Here is a 26,674-nt window from a genome sequence, read left to right as displayed (position 1 = left end):
GAGGGAGGGAAAGGGGGCTGGCTCTGGGCGGTGCCAAGTCTAAAAGGGGGCGCGGTCAGCGCCGAGCCTTCTCACAGAGGCTGAGGCGGCCACGTCCCGCTACCCAAGGTTGTAGAGGCGTCCCTCCATTTGTCCTGGGGACCTCCAGACATGTCCGAGGTGAAGAGCCGGAAGAAGTCGGGGACGAAGGGAGCCCCGGCGGAGCCTGGGAAGCGGAGCGAGGGCGGGAAGAGTCCCGAGGCTCGGGGTGGTGGAGGCAGGGGCTGGGCCGACCCCCGGACCGGCGTGAGCCTGCTGTCGCTGGGGACGTGCTTGGGCCTGGCCTGGTAAGTGGTCTGAGGCCGCTGGGCCGTGTCTGGCCTCCCGTGCTTGCCCTCTCCTTGGGCTCCCGCCTCTGCCCCAGCCCCGCACCGCTCGGCATCCTGCTGACCTCCAGCTCCCAAACTTGCCGCTTCTGTTTCTCTACATCAACCCCAAAGAAGGGACGGCGCAGCTTTTATTTTCCCTTTCGCTCATTTCTTGTACTGCCTGCGTGCCTGATCGCCCAACTGGAGTTGAGGCTAATATTTGAGAATGAGGCAGCCATTAAGAGGCTTCCCTGGTGGTTCATATGGTAAAGAATCTGCCAGTTGTGCAGGAGACCTGGGTTGGAAAGATCCCCTGGAGAAAGGAATGGCAACCCACTCCAGTATTCTTGCCTGGAGAATCCCATGGACAGAGGAACCTGGTGGGCTACAGTCCGTGGGGTCCCTAAGAGTCGGACACAACTGAGTGACTAACACTTTCACTTCAGTTAGGCTATTAAGAAACGTACGTTCGGCCAAACTTCATTAAGCGCATTCTTCACGACTGAAGCGTTCCCGTTTTTATAGCGTTACTTCCTGTCCACTGTGCATTTGGGACAAATTTGCTCCACCCCATCAATGCCTTGTGGCAACGTTTACAACTTGAAAAGGAAAAAGTTCATTATGATCTTAAAGAACCAATGTTCTTGATATCAAATTTTGGAGGAATGCTCATATTTGAATCAATGTGCCTGCGTTCAAAGTCTACTCCTAAGTTACGGACTGAATTTTAGTATTGGAAAGCTACAAAAGTATAGAAATTGTGTTCACCTAAAAGTACATATATATAGTTTTTAAACCAAGCAAATAGCGATATATTGATGTCATAGGAAAAATGAATATTAAGAAATAACCTTACAACCAACTTATTTTCCTCAACCATATCCTTTAGGATTAACCTCTTTCACTTTACTAACGAGACTGATGCTTTAGAGTTTCCCTCCATTTTTCACCCATTTTTGAAGTGTTTAGAAGATAGTTACTCGTGTTCAAGAGTAATTGGATTCTAGAAGCGACCCCAGATGTCCTTTCGTCTAGATTATTTTTGATGCTAGTAAATGTTGAAGTATACTAATCACTCATCCTGAGTCGAAGTCAATAAAATGTTACTAATACAATAAAGTGAAATGTTGATTATTAAATATTCTCTTCAAAGAGATAAATTATCTTACTAATATAGTATATTTGTTTATTGAATATTTTGATCTTAAATGTACAGAATTTACTGTTTTAAATAAACTGGTTTTATGTCTTAAAATGCATGAGTTTCTTTGGGTAAATCAAAAACTGCTGGCAAAGTTGTTCAGAACTAGAACTTAGTAGGCTAAAATATATAGGTTGCTTCTTTCTGGAACCTAATACAACTGGTTTTAGTTACTGCATTCATTAATTCTTATTAACTATCCAGAAATTCATATTCATATGAGATAAATTACTTCAGAAAATGTTCAGCTTTTCAATAATTTAGTTACTATCCTGGGAAGGCTCACTAATAGGAATCTATAAAGGAGAAAGCTGTTGAAAAGCAGACACTTCAGCTCAGGAATTTACTGTTAGTGCCTACAATAAGAAACAAACAATTATATTCAAGTAGGAAGATTTTATTTGAACTGTGTCTGCAACTTAATAAAACAATGCTCAAACATTATTTCTAAAATGGACAAATTCAATAATTGTTATTGCTCTGGTGAAATCTTTTGCCACAAGAGTTGAAGTATAAATTCAGTCATGATAGCAAATAGCTACTTGTGATAAATTTGGGAATAACAAATTATTAAGACAGGAAGAATTTTCTAAAAATATTTAGAATCTGAAAATACTAAAAAGCACACTGGAATTATAACTAAGCCACTGGCATTTTTACCACTAGGATTAGCACCTAAAGATCGTTGTATTGAAAATGCTTACTGTACTGACTGTCCTAGTTATTTAAATACAAAATTGAATATGTGCGCCTAAATACAGCTTAGGAGTGAGTCTAAGGGCAGAGATTTGAACCCTTGGCACTGTCCAAGGAGGATTTCAAGGCATCACTGTTTCAGGATCTTCAAACTTTTAGTCTTTGGATCCTTGTTTGGAAAATAAACAGAGACAATGCATAATAAAATAGTGGTACTTAAACATTTCACAGTTAAATGAAGTGCTGATATTCATCTTATGTCAGCTTAACAATAAGATAGAGGTAAGAGTTGCTCAGGACTGTAGGGCCTGAATGCTGGGTTTGCATACCTCATTTATAAATTCTTTACGGAAATTTTCCAGATAAGAGTATTGAAGACATTATGCTTTCAAAAAGTTTTTAAAGGTTATGAAGTTACTAAACAAGACACAAAGTCTTAAAAGCTTATCTTATTACACAGAAATTTAGTCAACTAGAAGTTCCATTGTAAAATTTTAGGTTCCTTCTGGAAATTTGAATAGATTCTCTAATTGCTTTTATAAAAGTTTGCCATAGCATTTGTGATAATTATATATCAAAAGTCAAAAGCTCTTTCAGCAATCAGATAATTTAGGAATTTTTTTTCTTCTATCAACTAATACAACTTTTTAGCAGCAAAATCTTTGCTAACTCCATTTTTTCAGCTTTTGTTGTCATTAGTAGAGTTTAAAAGAGGTATCCTTTAATTGTCTTGATTTTTTTTTTTTTAATGGAATATGGTCATTGTTTTCCTGAACGTTCAGTATTATGTTAAAAATGAAGTTGTGGTATGAAACATGGCTAAATGGGTACTGACCCTAGAAGTCGCCCTGGAACTCCCTTGCTTGCAGAGGGTTCATGATAATAGCTTCTTGTGGGTTGCCTCTTATTACTAATTGAAACAGAGCCAGAGAAAATCCTGTGTATATATATATCCTCAATTAGCTGTCTGCCAACACAAGGAAATGCATGGTTTATTCCTAAGGGCCCTGAATCTATATGAGACCTCTGTAAACTGCAATGGATTATGAAGGAGTCAGAAAGATTCTTTTTGTTAAGGCTTACACTAAGGTAACCAGTTCATCTAAGGCCTTTTCCTATATATCCATACCTTTAAAATCTTTAACTATGATAGTGAAATGAGGCCTCAAAACACAGGGTAAGAGAGTGCTTCTTTTCCTTTTAGTGGATCTCATCCATTCATTCCATCCTTTGTTGGCTGTAAACCCAAGGCTGGTTCAAACAGACCTGGAGCTTGTAATGATATCAACAGTAAGTAGAAGAGAGCCCTATTGATCTATTTTACCACTCTTGGCTTGTCTGAAGATGGGAAATGAAGGTACACAAAGTAATTCAAAAGAAAAAGTCAAGGTACTTAGAATAGTTGATGTTTTATGTTCCAAGAAATGTAAGAACTTTATAAATACAAACCTATTTAATCTCTACAACACCCTAATCCCCACTTTACAGATGCGGCAACTAGCAAAGGTAAGTTAAATAACTTGCCTAGGGTGGTTGTACAGCTAGCGAATAGCAGTGCCAAAGTTGCCCAGCTTCACATTCAACCAATATGTTGAATCCTTTAGTATTCCTTTAGTATGCCCTTTAGTATGTCCACCTTTAGTATTAATCCACAAACAGGCCAAGAGTCTAGAAATAGAAATCCCTAGCCCAGAATTGTTTATAATCATTTTCTTTCTTCTCCTATCCCTTAGCAGACCCTAACTGTTGTCTTATCTAAGGGAAGGAAGATGGGAGTAAGGAGGTTTTGAACTGCTCCTGTTTAAAAATCCCTAAAATGAAACAAAGCACCTTGGGCACTTATCCAGATGCCAGTTTCAAAAATTACTGTTTCAGACTTGAAACCACCTTCTCTCAGTGTGTATTTTTGGCTTCTAGAAAATCATCCTCTTCCTTAATGTTAAATGAGTTAATATTTACAAAGCTCTTAGAATAGTGTCTGGCACTTCTAAGTGAAAAATAAACCAGGAATTCCCTGGTGGTCCAGTGGTTAGGGCTTTGAGCTTCCACTGTAGGGGGCTCAGGTTCATCCCTGGTTGGGGAAATAAGATCCCTCATGCCATGGGATGTGGCCAAAAAAGAAATGTATTTTAACTCAGCATCATACAGACCACTGTTGATTATTTTCATTACACACTAAATAAACTTTATACCTGTTTTTCCTTATATGCATTATTCATATCTAGAAATGGTGAATTTTTTTCCATTTTGGTGAGAAGCTAACTATGAAAAAAAAACTGCAAATTATCATCAGAAATGATCATTCATATACAGTTTTCAAGTTTTTGCTTAATATTTGAGATTTTGAGACGTGCAGAGATAATATTAAAAAGATTAAATAAAATGAGAAGTCCTGTAATGAACTTTAATGGATCAACCTTCACAAAAAGTTCCCTCTATAAATGATTTTATTCTAAATGAACATATTGATCTATAGAGCAAATCCATGAGTTAACACTGTGGAGTAATGGATGATAAAACCAATTCCTGAAATTAGGCTTTTCTTTGGAGCGGTCTTTTTTCTTCCCCTCTGTCTACTGGTCTCTTAAATGTCAACAATGAAATAGCCAATCAGAAAAGAGTTTTCTACACATCTTTCTTTGAAATTAGGATAATAGTGTTTTTTAACAACTAGAAGTTTTGTTCAAAAGTTCATATTAACACAGGAGAAGTCAATCTGTACTAATTATGCAACCTGGGCTTGCTTACTTAAATCACTTATCTCATAGGATAAATATTTGCCGTTATCAAAAGAAATTTATTTCATCCAACACTGTAAACATTTGTTTAAAAACACAAAAAATCCATTTTAGTTTTGTACAGTTTTAAGTAACAGCCTAATGATGACTATGAGTTTGACTCACAAAAGTCAGAAGTCTTTCACCTGTCCATTGAGTTTTGGAACCTTTAAATGTTTGTCTTTCGCTCTGTCTTCCACTGTTTTTACAATAGTGTCAGTTAGTCATTCTCAGCTTGGCTGGGAGGTTTGAAAATGTATAATGTCTAAGTCACATCCCAAATCAACTAAGTCTGAATTTCTGTGGTAGGACCTAGACATTACACATTTTTAAAGCTGCCAGTTGTCTCCAATATGCACTGAAGCTTTTGAACCACCAACCCACATACTCTGATTAAGTCACTCCTCCAGTTCCTATTGGGTTTCACTTGGGGCTCACCTGGTAAAGAATCTGCGTGCAATGTGGGACACCTGGGTTCGATCCCTGGGTTGGGAAGATTCCCTGCAGGAAGGAACAGCTACTCACTCCAGTATTCTGGCCTGGGTCACAAGGAGTTGGACATGACTGAGTGACTGTCACTTCACTTTCGGTTCCTATGGTTTTGCTCCACTGCTTTTTTATTTTGCCACACCACAGGGTTTGCCACTTTTGAGATCTTACTTCCCCACCCAGGGGCTCTTGGCAGTAGAGCGCTGAGTCCTAACTACTGGATCACTAAAGAATTCCCTGTGCCACTGCTTTTTGATGACTCAGTTCAGTTCAGAGTTGTGCCCGACTCTTTGCAACCCCATGGACTGTAGCATGCCAGGTTTCCCCATCCATCCCCAACTCCTGGAGCTTGCTCAGACTCAGTCTATCGAGTTGGTGATTTGATAACAATAAATACACAAAGAATTTCAGCTGCTACTTTTTCTGGGCCCAAAGAATTAAGTCAAAATAACTTAACCAAAATGGTGCTAGATCCAAAACATTCCTTTTGTGCCTGGTCATTTCAAGCCCTTACAAACAAAAGATTATTGTTTTTAAGATTGGGATAATTTTTTTGTGCTTTTACCTTTTACCAGATGGAGAATGCATTCCAATTTTAGATTGGCATCTAAAGGACACTTGCAGCTCATAATTTAGGGTGTAATCAACTGTACATACTATACACCTTGAAAAGCCCATGTGTTGAATTGTCACATGGACAATGATTTCTGTTTTCAGTTTTGACTCCTGATATATTTTGACTTCTAATAATCATCACCTCTCTCTTCCACTCCACTGCTTTTTTTTCTCCTATAGTTTTATTTTAAAATGCTTTTTTAACTTAGATAACTTTTGCTTCTCCTACATCTCAGTGTAAAACACTTATTTTCTAGATATTACTCAAATATCTCCTTGAAAAAATAGTAGAGATCACATATCTCACTCTAAATAATTCATTATTTCTTTCTTCCAAATGTTTCTTGCATGTAATTTCTATTATAGATGTTACCTCATCTCACTTACTGAGCTGTAAACTTGAAGAAGGGCAGTGTTTCACTCTTATTTCAATGTACAATTAAACCAGTACCCAACTACACATCAAGCTCTCCCAATGTTTGCTGGAATAAACTCATGTTTGTTGAAATAAACTATCTACACCAGAATTTATGTTGTCCTTGGAGGAGCCTGGTAGACTGCAGTCCATGGGGTCACTAAGAGTCAAATAAGACTGAGCAACTTCACTTTCACTTTTCACTTTCATGCATTGGAGAAGGAAATGGCAACCCACTCCAGTGTTCTTGCCTGGAGAATCCCAGGGACAGGGGAGCCTGGTGGGCTGCCGTCTATGGGGTCACACAGTCAGACACGACTGAAGTTACTTAGCAGTAGCAGTAGCAATACCAGAGTGGGCAAAAATACTGCTTTAACGTTCAGACTTTAGTGGGTATGAATTAGAAAGTAATGACCTGTTTTTCACCTTTTCTAGGTTTGTATTTCAGCAGTCAGAAAAGTTTGCAAAGGTGGAAAACCAATACCAGTTACTGAAGATGGAAACCAGTGAATTCCAAGGACTTCAAAGTAAAATCAGTTTAATTTCAGAAAAGGTAATTATTAATTGACATATTTGGAGAGATTTTACCATTTTTCTTCCCCATTGCCCCCCTTCTACCCCATTCATAAATTATTTTCTCCTGCCTTTTAGACCATTAGTACTTTAACCATTGCTGTTTTTCCTGCTTGTTCACATTCTCCCTTCAGTCTAAGCTAACCTTAGATTACATTTTGAAAGGACAAGACTTTTCTTAATATATAACAACTGTTATTGTTTAAAAGGACCAATCTTCTTATATTGATGTGACCTCAACTTTCTATTTAAATATGAAATGTCTAGGGCACGGAAAATATAATTGATATTTAGGTATAAACTTAGAATAGCAGTAGCTCTTGTTGGGCAAAGATCCACCGGTTTTTGTTTTATTTCTACTTGGCAAGTATATACATATTCATATGCATATAAGAATGACTAACCTAAAAGAAGGGGCTTCCCCAGTGGTTCAGATGGTAAAGAGTCTGCCTGCAATTCAGGAGATGCGGGTTCTATCTCTGGATCAGGAAGGTTCCATGGAGTAGGAAATGGCAACCCACTCCAGTATTCTTGCCTGGGAGATGTCATGGACAGAAGAGCTTGGCGGGCTACAGTTCATGAGGTCACAAAAGAGTCGGACACAACTTAGTGACTAAACAACAACAAACCTGAAATAAATATTGCTTATAGCCACATGAAAATTAAAATCCAAATCTATGTTGTAGTTCTTCAAGCTGTAAATGTAAGTGCATTATTACTGTGATTTTTAGAAATGTGAGACAGATAAATTTTTTACTACCTAGTTGTCTCAAAAGAGGATCAGGTGCAACCAGTAAGGCATCAGCTGGGCCTTATCTGGCTACCAGGGACCAAGCTATCATTGGGAAATATGGCTTGTTTTTTTCATTTATTCATTCACTAAACCTTTACTCCTGTCATAAGGTAAAAAAGGACTTGTGTTTGGCACCAGGGTACACAAGGAGGTTGCAAAATAGAAATTAAATAGATGGCCTAAGTTCCTGCCACCTGATGCACAGAATGAGCCTAAAATCCCCCAGAAGAAAAGAATCGTGGATGAAAATTATCCCTCACACATGCCAGTGAATTGCATGGAGCATGAGTTTAGGGGCCCCTGGAAAGGTGTTGCAAGAGTTTGTATTTTGACCTAGAGCTCAAGATGAAATCTGATTATAGTTATCTGCTGCTACTGCTGCTGCTAAGTCACTTCAGTCGTGTCTGACTCTGTGCAACCCCATAGACTGGGCAGCCCACCAGGCTCCCCAGTCCCTGGGATTCTCCAGGCAAGAACACTGGAGTGGGTTGTCATTTCCTTCTCCAATGCATGAAAGTGAAAAGTGAAAGTGAAGTCACTCAGTCATGTCGGACTCTTAGCGACCCCTGGACTGCAGCCCACCAGGCTCCTCCATCCATGGGATTTTCCAGGCAAGAGTACTGGAGTAGGGTGCCATTGCCTTCTCCAAAATAGTTATCTAGGGCCCTCTAATTAGAGCAAACATGATAGAAAAATTCCAAGAAATAGAAAATTCATGTACTTAAATGCTATTGAAGAAAGATTTCCTTTCTTTTCAGCCATGTCACACAGCATGTAGGATCTTCATTTCTGACCAAGGATTGAACCCTTGCTCCCTGCAGTGGAAGCTCAGACTCTTAACTGCCAGAGAAGTCCCAAAGATTTCCTTTTTAAATGAAAAAATTTGGCAGCAATTAAAAAGATTTTGCAAGCAACAAGAATATATTTTATAGCACAGGGAAATATAGCCATTAGTTTGTAATAACTTCAAATGAAGTATAATCTATACAAATATTGAAAATAAATAAATAAATAAAAAATAAAAATATTGAATCACTATGTTGTACACGTGAAACTAATATAAAATTATAAATCAACTATACTTCAATTAAAAGTAAATAAATAAATGCTTTTGAAGCAGATATTTAAAATATCATCCTGCTGCTGCTGCTAAGTCACTTCAGTCATGTCTGACACTGTATGACCCCATAGACAGCAGCCCACCAGGCTCCCCCGTCCCTGGGATTCTCCAGGCAAGAACACTGGAGTGGGTTGCCATTTCCTTCTCCAATGTATGAAAGTAAAAAGTGAAAGTGAAGTCACTCAGTCTTATCTGACTCCTAGCAACCCCATGGACTGCAGCCTACCAGGCTCCTCCATCCATGGGATTTTCCAGGCAAGATACTAGAGTGGGGTGCCATTATCATCCTAGGATTCAAGAAATATTCCATCTTCACAAAGCTCTTTCTCTCCCAATCTGCCCTAGGAGTAATTTAACAATAGCTGCCTCTTTACAGAGCAGGCCCTTAAAGGCCAGCTTCATACAGTAGGAGGGAAAACAGCTAGACATGGGCTCTCACAAAACTGTGTGACCTGGGAAAAATCACTTTAACTTCTCTTGGCCTCCATTTCATCACTTGTTAAAGGAGAGTAACAAAACTTTTATTATAATCAAATGAGATACAATATATATGCAAACTCTTTGAAAACTTTCAAGCAGTAATAAATTTAAGAATTTAACTTTTAAAAAAAATGAAAAACTATTAAAATATATTCACAGCCCATAAATGCTAACTATTGTGTTCCAGGACTTCCCTGGTGGCTCAGTGGTAAGGAATCTGCCTGTGATACAGGAAATGTAGCAACCCACTCCAGTATTCTTGTCAGGAAAATCCCATGGACAGAGGAGCCTGGTGGGCTGCAGTTCATAGGGTTGCAAAGAGTCAGACATGACTGGTGTGAGCACCAGTCACTCATTAATTGCAGATTAAATCTTGAGACCTTTATTATCCTGAGAAGTTGATCTTGTCCTTGGAGTCTCCTGGGTTATACTGTCTCTAGGTTATAGTGAAACTCTGGTGAACAGCCTAAATAGGAGATTATCTTGCATGTGTACAAAGTCGCTTCAGTCGTGTCCAACTCTTTGTGACTCTATTGACTATATAGCCATCCAGGTTCCCCTGACCATGGGATTCTCCAGGCAAGAATACTGGAGTGGGTTGCCATGTCCTCCTCTGTGTGAACTTCCCAACACATGGATTGAAACAGTGTCTCTTATGTCTTCTGCATTGGCAGGCAGGGTTCTTTACCACTAACTCTACCTGGGAAGCCCAAACAAGAAATTACCTTGGATGAAGATAAGCTTGTCTCTTCAAAGTGCTGCTAATAAGATAACGAAACATAATACTGTTACCAATGTACAAGTATTTCTCAGAACTGCTTTTTAAAGTAACTTGCATTATGTCTACAGGTGTATAATAAAAAAATATATATTTTTTTACAAAAGTTTATTCTTAAATGTACAATAGGTTCCAAGACAACACTTGATTCTAGCTATAGGTGGCAACAGATATTATGGCAGGGAATCCAGGTGTTTAAACAGAAATGGAGCTAACGGTCATCATTGCCTCAGGCACAAGGAACAGCTTATTTTTTGCCAGATTTCTTAATTCCACCGGTGGCCAGGGGGCCTTTCCCCGCAGCCTTTGCTTTTAGCTCCTCGAGTTTCTTCTGCCTCGCCTTCTGCTTCTGCTCGAATGCCTTATCTCCCTCGTCCATCTCCTTGGCTTGCTTCTTGGGCTGCTTCAGCGGCTTCTTCTTGCCACTTTCACGGCCCAACATGGCCCCTGCCACCTCTTCCCCAGACCTAAAAATAATTTTTAAACAAGGTTTCAGAATGACACTGTTTGTGCATTGTTTGGGAACAATCAAACAATCACCTAGAACTATCACCTAGAACTGCTTCAGGTCCTGACTGGGGTAGACCCAGGTTTCCTGGACGGTTTTCCTCCTAAACATCAAGAAACATGTTCTTTAGACCCTGAGATATGAGCACTACAAAAAGGCATAAGACATGATCTCTTCCTCTAAGGAATTTAGAAACCTTCTTAGCTTCACCTGTTTAATTTATCAGCCTATTAGAGTCGGATTTGAGAGTCTAAACCTCTTCATTTCCTCCAGACTTCTGATTTCTCCTCTATGCATGCCTTCTCCCCGTGCTAATTCTGGCATGGCACAAATAATCATCTACTGTAATTTGTATTGTTGTTGTTAATTCGTTTATCTCCTTCACTGCTCCTTAGAGCAAATGCTGTCTTTTTTCTCTATATCCTTAGTTCCTAACAGTGAAGCAGAGTACACTCAGTACATCTTATTAGGGATCCAGAATACATGACGTAGAAGATCCGAAACACTATCTCCCCTATCAATTTGTGAAGTCAAGGACTGTACTTTATCTGTATTTTTATACTCAGTGTCTAGCTCAAGTCTGGTATAGCATGAACCCTCAAGAATTCTTGAGTTATATGTGCTAAGTACCAAATAAGTGGTAAATATGCAATACAATTGGTGCCACAGGAGTTCAGGCTCTCAGAGTGAGGGCCAGGATGGAAAGCTGCACTGAGGAGCTGAGGGAGGCCTGGCCTGAGTCTTGAACAAAGGAAAGAACTTAGCTAGGCAAAGTAGAAGGAAAATAGATATAGAGGGGTTATAGAATTTGGCACTTTCTCCTAGGAGCATGAGGAAGTAGTAAGTTCAGTTCGGTTCAGTTCAGTCGCTCAGTCGTGTCCGACTCTTTGCGACCCCATGAATCGCAGCACGCCAGGCCTCCCTGTCCATCACCAACTCCTGGAGTTCACTCAGACTCACGTCCATCGAGTCCGTGATGCCATCCAGCCATCTCCTCGGTTGTCCCCTTCTCCTCGTGCCCCCAATCTGTCCCAGCATCCGAGTCTTTTCCAATGAGTCAACTCTTCGCATGAGGTGGCCAAAGTACTGGAGCTTCAGCTTTAGCATCATTCCTTCCAAAGAAATCCCAGGGTTGATCTCCTTCAGAATGGACTGGTTGGATCTCCTTGTAGTCCAAGGGACTCTCAAGAGTCTTCTCCAACACCACAGTTCAAAAGCATCAATTCTCCAGCGCTCAGCCTTCTTCACAGTCCAACTCTCACATCCATACATGACCACTGGAAAAATCATAGCCTTGACTAGGCGGACCTTAGTCGGCAAAGTAATGTCTCTGCTTTTGAATATACTATCTAGGTTGGTCATAACTTTTTTTCCAAGGAGTAAGCATCTTTTAATTTCATGGCTGCAGTCACCATTTGCAGTGATTTTGGAGCCCCAAAAAATAAAGTCTGACACTGTTTCTACTGTTTCCCCATCTATTTCCCATGAAGTGATGGGACCAGATGCCATGATCTTCGTTTTCTGAATGTTGAGCTTTAAGCCAACTTTTTCACTCTCCTCTTTCACTTTCATCAAGAGGCTTTTTAGCTTCTCTTCACTTTCTGGCATAAGGGTGGTGTCATCTGCATATCTGAGGTTATTGATATTTCTCCCGGCAATCTTGATTCCAGCTTGTGTTTCTTCCAGTTCAGCGTTTCTCATGATGTACTCTGCATAGAAGTTAAATAAGCAGGGTGACAATCTACATCCTTGACATACTCCTTTTCCTATTTGGAACCAGTCTGTTGTTCCATGTCCAGTTCTAACTGTTGCTTCCTGACCTGCATATAGATTTCTCAAGAGGCAGGTTAGGTGGTCTGGTATTCCCATCTCTTTCAGAATTTTCCACAGTTTATTGTGATCCACACAGTCAAAGGCTTTGGCATAGTCAATAAAGCTGAAATAGGTGTTTTTCTGGAACTCTTTTGCTTTTTCCATGATCCAGTAGATGTTGGCAATTTGATCTCTGGTTCCTCTGCCTTTTCTAAAACCAGCTTGAACATCAGGGAGTTCACGGTTCACATATTGCTGAAGTCTGGCTTGGAGAATTTTGAGCATTACTAGCATGTGAGATGAGTGCAGTTGTGTGGTAGTTTGAACATTCTTTGGCATTGCCTTTCTTTGGAATTGGAATGAAAACTGACCTTTTCCAGTCCTGTGGCCACTGCTGAGTTTTCCAAACTTGCTGGCATATTGAGTGCAGCACTTTCACAGCATCATCTTTCAGGATTTGAAACAGCTCAACTGGAATTCCATCACCTCCACTAGCTTTGTTCATAGTGATGCTTTCTAAGGCCCACTTGACTTCACATTCCAAGGTGTCTGGCTCTAGATTAATGATCACATCATCATGATTATATGGGTCTTGAAGATCTTTTTTGTACAGTTCTTCTGTGTATTCTTGCCACCTCTTCCTAATATCTTCTGCTTCTGTTAGGTCCATATCATTTCTGCCCTTTATTGAGCCCATCTTTGCATGAAATGTTCCCTTGGTATCTCTAATTTTCTTGAAGAGAGGTTTTCTTTAATGTTGCACCATGATGTACATCCAGAGAAGGCAATGGCACCCCACTCCAGTCCTCTTGCCTGGAAAATCCCATGGGTAGAGGAGCCTGGTGAGCTGCAGTGCATGGGGTCTCTAAAAGTCGGACACGACTGAGCAACTTCACTTTCACTTTTCACTTTCATACATTGGAGAAGGAAATGGCAACCCACTCCAGTGTTCTTGCCTGGAGAATCCCAGGGACTGGGGAGCCTGGTGGGCTGCCTTCTATGGGGTCGCACAGAGTCGGACACGACTGAAGCGACTTAGCAGCAGCAGCATGATGTACATTTGGAGAAGCAAACGGCAACCCACTCCAGTGTTCTTGCCTGGAGAATTCCATGGACAAAAGAGCCTGGCATGCTAGAGTCCATGGGGTCACAAAGAGTCAGACACGACTAAGCGACTAACACACACACACGATGTACACAGCAGTTTCTAAAATCGTAAATCGGGCTGTAGTATGTAGGATGATTTAGAGGAAGTGACTAGAAGCAGGTATTAGATATTATTTCTATAACATTGTCCTTGGTCATTGAAGTTCGGTTTGGACACCCTATGTAATTGCTTCCATTACTCTTTCCCTGTTAAGCACATGTACACTTCACTTTCTCTCCAATTAAACTAAACTGTGCAAGGGCAGAACTGTGTTTTGTGCAGTGCTATGTCTTTAGCATAATGCTGCAGATATTTGCTAAACTAAAGATTGTTTCCAGGCCTTCCTGTAGTCTCTAAGGCTGTTATCTGTGTGTGAGGGTAGACTAAGAAAGAGGTCCTCAACCTGGTTCTTCTATATTCTGGATATAGTAGGAGGTGCCACAGCTTACCATAATTTATAGATATTTAGATATTTATACTTTAAGATATTTGCTGTTTACCATAATTTTTAGATACTTAGAACACTTTACTATTTGACATGAGTTATCTCTGTAAACTGATCTTTTAATTCACTTTTTGCCTTTGTGATAGCTATAAGGTCTGATTCTAGTACCTTTCCTGCAAAAACTCAGTCAACAAATTTATTTTCAGGCAGGAAGTCTTCCAGAGTCATACAACTTAGGAAAGTTAACAAATTTTGTAACTAAATCAGTTTCTAAAAAGCCAAGTAACTCTTAAAATGACAATTAAGTTTATTTACATTGGAATTAAAAAAGAAGGAAATGTGATATATTTCAGGCTTCTTTAACATTATTTGGAATATTTGAAAGTGTACAGGTAATCAATATTGAGGATTAGAAGTTCCAATGTTTATAGTTTGCCCTCCATATCCATAGGTTCTGCATCCAAGTGTTCAATCGTGTATCAAAAAATACTTGCAAAGAAAACATCCAGAAAGTTTAAGAAAACAAAATCTGAATTTGCCATTCACTGGCAACTCTTGACATATCATTTACATTGTATTAGGAATTACACGTAGAGATGATTTAGTTTATAATACGCAAACACTGTGCCATTTTACAGTGTTTTATATGAGGGATTTGAGCATCCATGGATTTCAGTATCCGCAGGGAAACCAATCCTGCACAGGTGCATACCAAGGGATGAGAAACAGCTGTATTTTTGTACCATAGCCCTAATCTATTAAATGTGTTTTAAATGTTTTTTAAAAAAACTATTAAGTAATAATTACTTTTGTCTGCATGATTCTGATGTACTTGGATATTTTAGACATCTTCAGAACTTGAACTTGGCACATTGTTGCTAAAGTGTGTTTCCCTAATATAAAAGTTATTAAGTAGCCTTGGGAATTGTTTTGTGTTATAAATGCAGCTTGCCTCTACTGAAAGTATCCTGCAGGAAGCTACATCCTCCATGTCTTTGGTGACCCAGTTTGAGCAGGAAGTAGCCACCCTCCAAAGAATCATGCATGACATTCAAACCAGTGAAGAGATGCTCACCCAAAAGATGAAAAGCCTTAATGAGAAATTCCAGAATGTTACAGATTTCTGGAAGAGAAGCCTAGAAGAAATGAACGTTAATACAAACATTTTCAAATCAGAATCAAAACATATACATTCTCAAGTCACTGTCCAAATTAACTCAGCTGAACAGGAAATAAAATTGCTCACTGAAAGGCTAAAAGACTTGGAAGACAGCACAGTCAGAAATATTAGAACTATACAGAGACAAGAAGAAGAGGATCTTCTGCGAGTAGAGGAGCAGCTTGGCTCCGACACAAAAGCGGTGGAGAAGTTAGAGGAGGAGCAGAATGCTCTCTTTGCCAGAGATGAAGACCTGACTAACAAACTCTCCAGCTACGAACCCAAAGTTGAAGAATGCAAGACACATTTGCCGATGATTGAAAGTGCTGTTCGCTCTGTTCTGAGAGTCTCTCAGGATCTGATCGGGACAGAAAAGAAAATGGAAGACCTGACCCTTCAGATGTTTAACATGGAAGATGATATGCTGAAAGCAGTATCTGAAATCATGGAGATGCAGAAGACCCTGGAAGGAATTCAGTATGACAATAGCATATTAAAGATGCAGAATGACCTGGATGTTCTCAAAGGAAAAGTTCACGATTTTATAGTATATTCAAGCACAAGAGAAAAGGGGACTCCAGAAGAATACAATCTAGAAAATAAAGAAAGCGATAGTGATTTCTAAATGCACTGCATTTATTCTGATGAACCACACTATTATGCACACACTGATTAGCTCCAGGCTTCTGAGTTATTTCCATATGCCTCACTTCATCCTAAATTATTAGAAAGTAAGTGAGACACCACAAAAATGGATTATCCAAATAATCAAACCTTATCTTTTTAAGCAATAAAATTTTTCATTTTAACCATTTTAAATAGAGCTATTTTTAAAATGTTTCTCTGCTTTTTTGAAGTATATACTTAATATTTTTAAATATTTTTCTGATAATTGTGTATCTGCTCAATCTCTCAGATGTGTCCAAATCTTTGTGGCCCCATGAACCGTAGCCCACCAGGCTCTTCTTTCCATGGAATTTTCCAGGCAAGAATGCCAAAGCAGGTTACCATTTCCTATTCCAGGGAATCTTCCTGACCCAGAGATGGAACCTGAGTCTCTTGTGTTTCCTTCGTCGGAAGGCAGATTCTTTACCACTAGCATCATTTGGGAATCCCCTTTCTAATAGTTAACAGACATTATTAGGAATTTCATCTGTTATATTGAACCCAAATATATTACTGTTTCTAGGAGCTATTGAGAGGTGTTCATGTCCTTACTCAATGACCTCAGTTTGCTATTTTTCAAGTCTTAATGTCTCTTCCTTATACCTTTCCTGTCACCTGAAAAAGTGTTGCACTGACCTGATCTTACCATCAGGTTGATCAGTAATGTGTTTGCCTCCGCCAGTTCTTCATTTCTGTTGCAGTTTACTGCAGGCTAAGAATCCAGACAATTTTGTCCAAAATAAAACATGCCTGGGGTGCTTTGCAATGAAATGATAATGCACTTTTTGGAAACTGAGGAGCCTGGGAAACATTTTTACTTTTTGTTAAGGTTCTAAACTGTTAAGATAATTGTAAGAACTTTTTTTAAAAAAAGTAAACCTGTTCTTTTTGAAGAATTTCCCTTTGAATTAATTGTGGATCCTTTGAAGCATGGACTTTGGGAACATCTTTGTATACCTTTATTTTTTTTAAGGTTCTAACTGTGTTATAGACTCTTGAGTTTGCTCAGTACATGATCACTAGATAAATTATTTACAATAAAAATATACCAATAAACCTGTGGCATATTTTAAAGAGGAAAAAGCAGCAAAATAAGAAATAATGTGATAATTATGGTAATTAAAAGTATGTCATTTAGAGTCCCCAAACCAATCACCCAACCAAATTTGTTTCACGCAGTCATTTTATTTTTTTATTTTATATTTAAATTAATCTTTATCGGAGTATAGTTGCTTTATAATGTTGTGTCAGTTTCTACTGTACAGCATACACAAAATTTTAATTTACACAAAATTATATAATAGAGTCACAAGGAATAAAACATGGACATATTGAAGTGAAATTAAGGGGAGGCCTAGACAGATTTTTGCAATAATGATAATCAGAAACGTACAGGTTTGGGGGAGCACATAAGACTTTTATTGGTAAACAAATGTATCAAGACCTATGGCTGATTCATGTTGAGGTTTGACAGAAAACAACAAAATTCTGTAAAGCAATTATCCTTCAAGAAAGAAAGAAACTGAAAAAAAAAAAAAGTGTCCAAGGTTGGAGTTGAAAATTGAGTTAATTTTCAAAAATTGCACACAGAAGTGAAGTTCTTTCTTGTTTCTTCTTGCTAATAACCAATTATAGTCCCAGTTTTGTAATGCAATTTCAGTGGAATTAGTGAAAGCAGTCAGTTACAAAAGATAGGTGTGGTTAGGTGGTTTTATTATGTAAATTTGTACATTTGTGGAAAAGTTCCAAATGAATGCTACATTGGGATTAGGAAGATTTATAGTAGACAGCCAGAAAAGTAAGCCTGAAAGAGTGCTACTATTAAGGAGCATAGCATTAATTTCTGGAATCTTAACATTAAATTTCTTGACTTCTGAATGTCTAAATTCTTATCTGTGTGCACTGTCAAATTGTATTTGTTTTCTTTATTTTCACACTCATAAAATAGGTTATAAAGTTAGCCAAAACTGTTACGTTTCAGCCTCCATCCTGCCAGGACAGGTATGATCTCTTTCACTCTTCAGTTTTATATATTTACCTATTTTTTGGCATGTCACCAGATATGATACATCTTTATTATTAACTGGAATATCTATCATAGTGATGGTTACAGAAAATAAAATGGAAATAAGGTGGTCACTGAGCTCTATAGTGACAGTTACAAAGAATCTGAAAGCTACACTTCTGCAAGTATTTCTTGAGAAAATATTGTGCACATGTATGTACATATGTATGTATTCCTTTATTCAGGTGTTTTCCTATTAAAAAGTGTAAGTATAGAGATTTAAATGTACCTAATTTGTCTTCCTGTGTTTCTTAAATTCATTTATTTAACATGTGAAAGTGAAGTCGTGTCCAAGTCTTTGCGACCCCGTGGACTGTAGCCTACCAGGCTCCTCTGTCCATGAGTGGGTTGCCATTTCCTTCTCCAGGGGATCTTCCCGACCCAGGGATCGAAGCCAGGTCTCCTGCACTGGAGTCAGACGCTTTAACCTTTAAATTTCCGAAAGTTCCCTAATGTATCAGATATTAAGCTACATTATTAGTCTTTCCTTTAAGGAAGATTACCATGTTCTGAGACACATTTTTGTATCTTTGTAATTAATAATAAATTTTATATCAGTTTCTTCTAGAATACTGTGTCACTTTTTTCATTAGCACATATAAATCACTTATAAAATAAGCACCTAATTTTTTATAAGTTTAAAAGTGAATTTGGGGGGACTCTTTACCCCCCTCAATGTCTATGCTGAGAGCTGCTGCTGCTAAGTGGCTTCAGTTGTGTCTGACTCTGTGTAGCCCCATAGATGGCAGCCCACCAGGCTCCCCCATCCCTGGGATTCTCCAGGCAAGAACACTGGAGTGGGTTGCCATTTTCTTCTCCAATGCATGAAAGTGAAAAGTGAAAGTGAAGTCGCTCATTCCCCGACTCTTAGCAACCCCAAGGACTGCAGCCCACCAGGCTCCTCTGCCCATGGGATTTTCCAGGCAAGAGTACTGGAGTGGAGTGCCATTGCCTTCTCTGTAATAAATCCTATTTGTTTGCAAAAAAAAAAGTGTATTTGTAGTAATAGTTCCTTAAATTTTGTGTTAAGATGAGCAGCTGTTGACTAATGGTGAATTTTTATATTATACAATGAAAAATGTTGATTTATTAGCCTGTATGGTTTGATAGAAGACTAAATTTGTAAGATACAAAGTTAATGTTTTTGGTTTGGTTTTTTTTGGGGGGGCGGGGTGGGGGCTGGCTATACTGTGTGACTTTTGGGAAATCTTGGTTCCCTGACCATGGATTGAACCAGTGCCCTTGGCAGTGAAAGTGAGGAGTCCTAAACCACTGGACCACCAGGGAATTCCCAACAGCATTATTTTAATTTTAATCTAATTGTAGGTCTTTGTATGACTATAATCTTGAGCAAAGATTATTATGATGTTGTTATAAATTAATGATGCTCCAAATTCACCAAACACATTTGGTGTGCTCTGCAAATTCACCCAGCATCTGTTTCAGTTCAGCTATGAACTGTTAATTTCACACTAGTCAAAATGCTCCATCCCGGCTTTACAGAGCAGAGGAAGACAGAACCAGCCTTCTGGAGCCTATTGTGTGTCCCACTGCTAGGAGGCCTACGGTCCATCATCATCCTAACAGCTCTGCATATTGAGTACCTACCTGTCCCTGTCTCTGTCCCTGTGCGAGGCACTTTGCATGTGTTATTGCAAATTCTCACCGCAGCTTTGCTAGCTAAGAGACCCTTTTTACAAATGAGGAGACAGATCAAGATTCCAAATCTTACAGTCTTGCTGCTGAGTCTGTCCAACTCCAGAGGCCGCTCACCTCCCATTGTACCTGCTGCTGTTCAACCAAGAAGGAAAAGAAGAAATCAGCTATCAGTAGCACTATCTTGAGAATTCAGAAAGCTGTAATTCAGCCAAATGTGTTCACTACTATGTTGCCATTAAACTATATATAAGTCCCTCAAAAGTTTTAACTGTGACCTAAAATTATGTGGGCCTTGGGTGTAAGAAGGAATCAGTAGATATTTAGGAAGACTGAGAAAGCAGTGGAAGAGAAAAAAACTTTAGACTGGAATCTTTTAACCTAGGCTTTGCCACTAACTCTGCGTGTTTTGGGGCACTCTGGGGGCTCAGTTTTTTAATTTGTAAAATGGGGAAATTGTACCAAATAATTTCTAAAATCTCTTCTGGCTTTACAGTGTAGAGAGTCAGTCATTCAGTCATGTCCAGCTTTTATGAACCCATGGACCATAACCCATCAGGCTCCTCTATCCATGGGATCCTCCAGGCAAGAATACTGGAGTGGGTCACCATTTCCTTCTCCAGGGGATCTTCTCAACCCAGGGGTTGAACCTGGGTCTCCTGCATTGCAGGCAGATTCTTTACTGTCTGAGCCAGCTGGGAAGCCCCTTCTGGTGTTAAGTGGTTTTAAATTCTAGAGATCAATAACATTTTCAGGTCTCTTAGTATGGTTCAAAAATCCTTTAGCAAAGTTTTTGGAAGGCTGATTGGATCCAAAAATCATTCCCTTGACTCATGTTGCTTTGGCTTGAAGATTAAGACAATGTTTAACATTACAGGGCAGCATCTAGCTGCTGCTTGTTCAATCGCTAAGTCGGGTCCAATTCTTAGCAATTCAATGGACTGTAGCAGGCCAGGCTTCTCTGTCCTCCACTATCTCCTAGAGATGTCCATAGAGTCAGTGATGCTATCTAACCATCTCATCTTCTGTCACCCGCTTCTCTTCCTGCCCTCAATCTTTCCCAGCATCAGGGTCTCATGCATTGAGTTGGTTCTTCTCATCAGGCGGCCAAAGTATTGGAGCTTCAGCTTCAGCCAGTCCTTCCAGTTAATATTTAGTGTTGATTTCCTTTAGGATTGACTGATTTCATTTCCTTGCAGTCCAAGGGACTCTCAAAAGTCTTCTCCAGCACCACAATTTGAAAGTATCTAGCTTAGTACCTTGTTTATGTGATAAGACTAGGAATATTAGTAAATATTTAAATTACTGGGTGAATCTTTTGAGCTGCTGATAGACTCCAACTCTTCTGTTCATCTTAGGCAAATAGCTTAAACAAGCCATTGTGTAATAATAAACATAATTCAGTGAAGTAATTTCTAGGCTATTCCTATACTGTATTGAGTTTCTATTTTAGTGAAGACCAATAGAAGTTCATAATATACTATTTTAAAGCTGACAAGTGAAACAAAGAAGCTTACTAGCAGTTTCTTAATGATCTAATACTTCTAAGAATAAAGTTAGCCCTTTCTGAGATGTCTTCATTGTTTAATACTGTTATGTCTGCTGCTGCTGCTGCTGCTAAGTCGCTTCAGTCATGTCCGACTCTGTGCGACCCCATAGACGGCAGCCGACCAGGCTCTGCTGTCCCTGGGATTCTCCAGGCAAGAACACTGGAGTGGGTTGCCATTTTCTTCTCCAATGCATGAAAGTGAAAAGTGAAAGTGAAGTCACTGAGTCGTGTCCAACTCTCAGCGACCCCATGGACTGCAGCCCACCAGGCTCATCCATGGGATTTTCCAGGCGAGAGTACTGCAGTGGGGTGCCATCTACTCTATCAGAATAGGTACTTTAATAAATGATAACCTAGAATGAAATAGATGAAAGTAAGCCTTCTCCTTTCACCTTTGAGAATCTCTTTCAGCAAATATAATTTGTTGCAAAAATTTCCCCTAAAAAGTAAAACTTAAGGTTTTGCAACTACTGCTCGATTTCCTTCCTAGCTGTGGCTATTTGTTACTGTCACACCCACTATAACATTTTCACAATTTAACTTCTTTACCAAGATTAAAAAAAAAAACCTTTGGGCCACCTTCCCCACCACTAATCAACACTGCCTAGAACTATTGAGAATCATCTTAAAATATATTTTGGAACCAAATATATATGATGGGGCAAAAAGGGGATATTGAGGCCTTGAATTAACTTTTTTACTGCCCCATTTCAGCTTGTCTTTTCTTTGCAACTATATGACTGCTCCTTTTTTAAGCCTCCATAAAAATAATATTCCAAGCATATTAAATATTTATTTGCATTAAGTAGAATTAAAGTAATGTTACCAAAATAACTCTAGCAGATTACCTGAGTGAACCAGGCAAATGCAATTTAAGAAAGACAATTCATAAAAAACATATCGAAGAAATACAATTATTTTGGAAAAAACTTGCTGACTTTAAACTGCATATTTTTTAAAAAAATTTTTCAGTCTGCATATTTGGTTTTTATTCCTTATTTTTTCAGAATTTTAAATAATCTATTTACATTATTTTTCTTTCCCAAACTAAGTGACAAACTTCCTGAAAGCAGAAACTACTGATCAAACTAGTACATATCAGCACAGTAAATGTTGCTGAATGAAGCTGGTTTTGATTTTTAGTAGGAAACTATAGACAATTTCCGTGGTCATGTATGGATGTGAGAGTTGGACTGTGAAGAAGGCTGAGTGCCGAAGAATTGATGCTTTTGAACTGTGGTGTTGGAGAAGACTCTTGAGAGTCCCTTGGACTGCAAGGAGATCCAGCCAGTCCATTCTGAAGGAGATCAGCCCTGGGATTTCTTTGGAGGGAATGATGCTGAAGCTGAAGCTCCAGTACTTTGGCCACCTCATGCGAAGAGTTGACTCACTGGAAAAGACTCTGATGCTGGGAGGGATTGGGGGCAGGAGGAGAAGGGGACGACAGAGGATGAGATGGCTGGATGGCATCACTGGCTCGATGGACATGAGTCTGAGTGAACTCCGGGAGATGGTGATGGACAGGGAGGCCTGGTGTGCTGCAATTCATGGGGTCACAAAGAGTCGGACACGACTGAGCGACTGAACTGAACTGATAGACAATTTCCACTTTAAAACAATGCTTTCCTAGGAAACAAGCTGAAAGTTAAATGTGCTAAAGTTGGACAACTGACTCTTAATGTTATAAATGGAATTTCTTTTTTCAATGTAATCACAGTGTATATCTGTTTGGACACAGGCTTTGAAAATATGTTTTACATTTGTTAATTTTTTTTCTTCATAGTTTAGCACACAGCACACAGGTGTAAGTTAATCTTCTGATTGAAACTTAATTGAAGCCTGACGTGTTTTATTTTTTAATTAAATAAATTTGGCATATAACTGTGTAAATTTAAAGTGCACAGCATGATACTTTAATACATTTATATATTCAGTCATCAGAAGGAAGGATATCCTGCCATTTATGACAACATGGATGGATTTTGAGCATGTATGTTTTAATTTTCAATTTTGTATTGTTCATGATACTTACCCATCTTATCACCATAATCAGCACTTCAATTTGCCCCTTTTCCTCTTAACTTTATTAACTAATAGCACAATGCAACAAAACTTCAAATATTCAAAATACAATAAAATAACTCAGCTTCCCCCAAACCACTATATAACACATATACACAACAACAACAACAAAAATAACAACTTGAAGTTTTTCCAGGCAGTTGTGTGGCTCAAAATGGTCATCAGCTAATGTGTCCAAGTTAAACCAAAACAGTTTAGAGACATCAATTTTCAGTGGATGGTGAGGAAGGATGATGGCACTGAAAAACCAAAAAGGTGAGAATGACTTGTATTTGGAAGCATGGAATTTTAGAACCTTGGAGATAATTGTTTGTTTATTGTTTTGTTTTTACACATCCATCATCTCTATTATTTAACTACTGAACAGAGTTGAAGCCACAGCTGAAGCTGTGTTCATCTTTATGTCCCTCAGATTTCACATGCCTTACAACATACTAGGAACTTAGAGATCACTGCTGCTGCTGCTGCTAAGTCGCTTCAGTCGTGTCTGACTCTGTGCAACCCCATAGACAGAAGCCTACCAGGCTCCTCCATCCCTGGGATTCTCCAGGCAAGAACACTGGAGTGGGTTGCCATTTCCTTCTCCAGTGCATGAAAGTGAAAAGTGAAAGTGAAGTGGCTCAGCCGTGTCGGACTCTTAGCAACCCCATGGACTGCAGCCCACCAGGCTCCTCTGTCCATGGCATTTTCCAGGCAAGAGTACTGGAGTGGGTTGCCATTGCCTTCTCCAGAGATCACTAATTAAATGGAATTAGTTCAATACCCAAAAAAAGTTTTCATGAAAGTAATTCGACAATAAAGTCCCTTCATTCTGGCACTTGTTATACCTACAAACTTGTGTTTCAGAGGTCATGTTGTCTTGATCCCCCCAGTTTATTTTTAATTAATTTCTACTGAAGTATAGTATAGTTGTAATAGTTTCAACTATACAGCAAAATGCATCAGCCACTTTCCTCCCCTTTGGACTTCCTTCCCATACAGATCACCACAGTGTAGAAAGCAGAGTTCCTTGTGCTGCACAGCATGTTCTCATTAGTTACCTATTTTATACATAGTGTCAGCAGTGTTCAGTTCAGTTCAGTCGCTCAGTCCTGTCCGACTCTTTGCGACCCCATGAATCGCAACACGCCAGGCCTGCCTGTCCATCACCAACTCCTGTGCATGGAGTCAGTGTTGCCATCCAGCCATCTCATCCTCGGTCGTCCCCTTCTCCTCCTGCCCCCAATCCCTCCCAGCATCAGGGTCTTTTCCAATGAGTCAACTCTTCGCAGTGTATGACCTCTCAAATTTACTACAGCTCATCTGCAGGAGGGGCCTCCCGGATGGCTCAGACAGTAAAGAATCTGCCTGCAAAGCAGGAGACCTGGGGTCTATCCCTGGGTCGGGAAGATCCCCCGGAGAAGGGAATGGATACCCACTCCAGTATTCTTGCCTGGAGAATTCCATGGACAGAGGAGTATGGCCAGCTATAGTCCATGAGGTCACAGAGTCAGACACGAATGAACGACTAACACACACACACACACACACACACACACACACACGTACCTATGTACAGGTGGCTTCCTCCTCCCTTCTCCAGCAACTGAAAAAACATCATTGTCCCTCATTTTGTCTCTATGCTGAGGACTGAAGGTGCAAAAAGAACTGGAAAATGCCATTTGTAGTAACATAAAATTTCTTTAATGTTTTCCTTCCTATTCAGTAGCAATACACAATGCATCTTTTACCAAATGCTTTCCAGAAGAGTAGTAACTTTATAGTTTAAAATGTCACCTAAAATTTAAGTTGTATCTTAAATGTTGAGTTTTTAATCAATTTAATTATTCTGGTACTATATTTTCTTACAGTGTCAGAAGTCTGAAGCTATCATAGAACAATTGAAGGCTTTTCAAACAATTACTCATCTAAAGCATCTACAGGAAGAAATTTATGAAGTGAAAACCTGGTCCAGCAGGCTAAGTGAAAAGCAGGATATACTGAACAACAATCTGACGACTGTTTCTCAAGATGTTGCAAAAGTAGACCAAAGTACAGCTTCCATGGCAAAAGATGTGGGTCTCAAGATTACAACGATTAAAACAGACATACGACGTATGTCAGGTTTAGTAACTGATGTAACATCATTGACAGATTCTGTACAAGAACTGGAAAATAAAATAGAAAAAGTAGAAAAAAATACAGTCAAAAACATAGGTGACCTTCTTTCAAGTAGCATTGACCGAACAGCAATGCTCCGAAAGACAGCGTCTGAAAATTCACAAAGAATTAATTCTGTTAAGAAGATACTTTCTGAGCTACAGGGTGATTTCAGCAAGCACACAGATAGGTTTTTAAGCTTAGAAAGTGACAGAGCGAAAGTCCTGAAGACAGTGACTTTTGCAAATGATCTAAAACCAAAGGTGTATAATCTAAAGAAGGATTTTTCCCGCTTGGAACCATTGGTAAATGATTTAACACTACGCATTGGGAGACTGGTTACTGACTTACAACAGAGAGAGAAAGAAATTGCTTTCTTAAAAGAGAAAATATCTAATTTAACAACAGTCCGAGCTGAGATTAAAGATATGAAAGATGAGATAAAACACATTTCAGATATGGATTAGACTGAAATTATTTAGAGTAGACTGAAATAACTCTTTTTGGTAGGACCTCTGTCATGTTATAAAAAGACTGACAGCCAGAAATAATGAAATTTTGGAGTAAATATTATTTTGTAGTAGGTTCTATTTTGTACAGTAAAAATAAAAATTTGTGAAGGACTAAGCACTTGATTTCCCAAAATAAATGTGCTAAAACATGTTTAGAACTTTATACAAAACGTGTTTGCAACTTTATATAGCAAGGACCTTATGCATTCCCCTTATATACAAACTCATGCATTTACATGCATGCATACTAAGTTGCTTCAGTCCTGTCTGAGTCTTTGCGACCCTATGGACTATAGCCCTCTGGGCTCCTCTGTCTGTGGGATTTTCCAGGCAAGAATACTGGAGTAGGCTGCCATGCCCTCCAGGGGATCTTCCTGACCCAGGTATCAAACCCAAGTGTCTTACATGTCCTGCATTTGTAGGCGGGTTCTTTACCTCTAGCACCATCTGGGAAGCCCATGTATGTATGCACACACACACAAATGTACACACACTCATGGTCTGCCAGTCTAGCATTGGGAAATCAAGATAAGGCAGGATCTGAATGCCCACTTGCTCTCACTGACTGCCAAGGAGCATGGTATGTGAAGTGGGGTCTTATCTGGAGAACTGTCCATCAGGATCAGGGCTGTAACATGCATTATCCATTT

At 39.2% G+C, this 26,674-nt stretch overlaps 1 protein-coding gene across 2 annotated transcripts; it reads left to right on the top strand.

The window, feature by feature from the left end:
• Nucleotides 1-150: 150 nt before the first annotated feature.
• On the top strand, nucleotides 151-26,019 carry IKBIP (IKBKB interacting protein). 2 transcript variants are annotated; one of them, XM_052640805.1, is made up of 3 exons: nucleotides 151-326; nucleotides 6,976-7,093; nucleotides 25,224-26,019. In XM_052640805.1, exons 1-3 carry the CDS (start codon nucleotides 151-153, stop codon nucleotides 25,977-25,979), a joined length of 1,050 nt encoding a protein of 349 aa, XP_052496765.1. In that variant the 3' UTR covers nucleotides 25,980-26,019. The 2 variants fall into 2 exon arrangements, with proteins under 2 accessions (XP_052496765.1, XP_052496764.1); XM_052640804.1 differs by lacking the exon at nucleotides 25,224-26,019 and adding an exon at nucleotides 15,144-15,980.
• Nucleotides 26,020-26,674: the final 655 nt, after the last annotated feature.

The sequence above is a fragment of the Budorcas taxicolor genome, chromosome 5 (assembly GCF_023091745.1).
Source record: "Budorcas taxicolor isolate Tak-1 chromosome 5, Takin1.1, whole genome shotgun sequence".
Lineage (NCBI taxonomy): Eukaryota > Metazoa > Chordata > Mammalia > Artiodactyla > Bovidae > Budorcas > Budorcas taxicolor.
This window is presented reverse-complemented; position numbering and strand designations above follow the sequence as displayed.

Excerpts from the sequence above, each read along its gene's own strand:
- IKBIP (XM_052640804.1), top strand. The coding sequence starts at position 151 with ATGTCCGAGGTGAAGAGCCGGAAGAAGTCGGGGACGAAGGGAGCCCCG. Across the intron at positions 327-6,975 it reads ACGTGCTTGGGCCTGGCCTG|GTTTGTATTTCAGCAGTCAG; the intron begins GTAAGTGGTCTG and ends CACCTTTTCTAG. Across the intron at positions 7,094-15,143 it reads TCAGTTTAATTTCAGAAAAG|CTTGCCTCTACTGAAAGTAT; the intron begins GTAATTATTAAT and ends TTATAAATGCAG.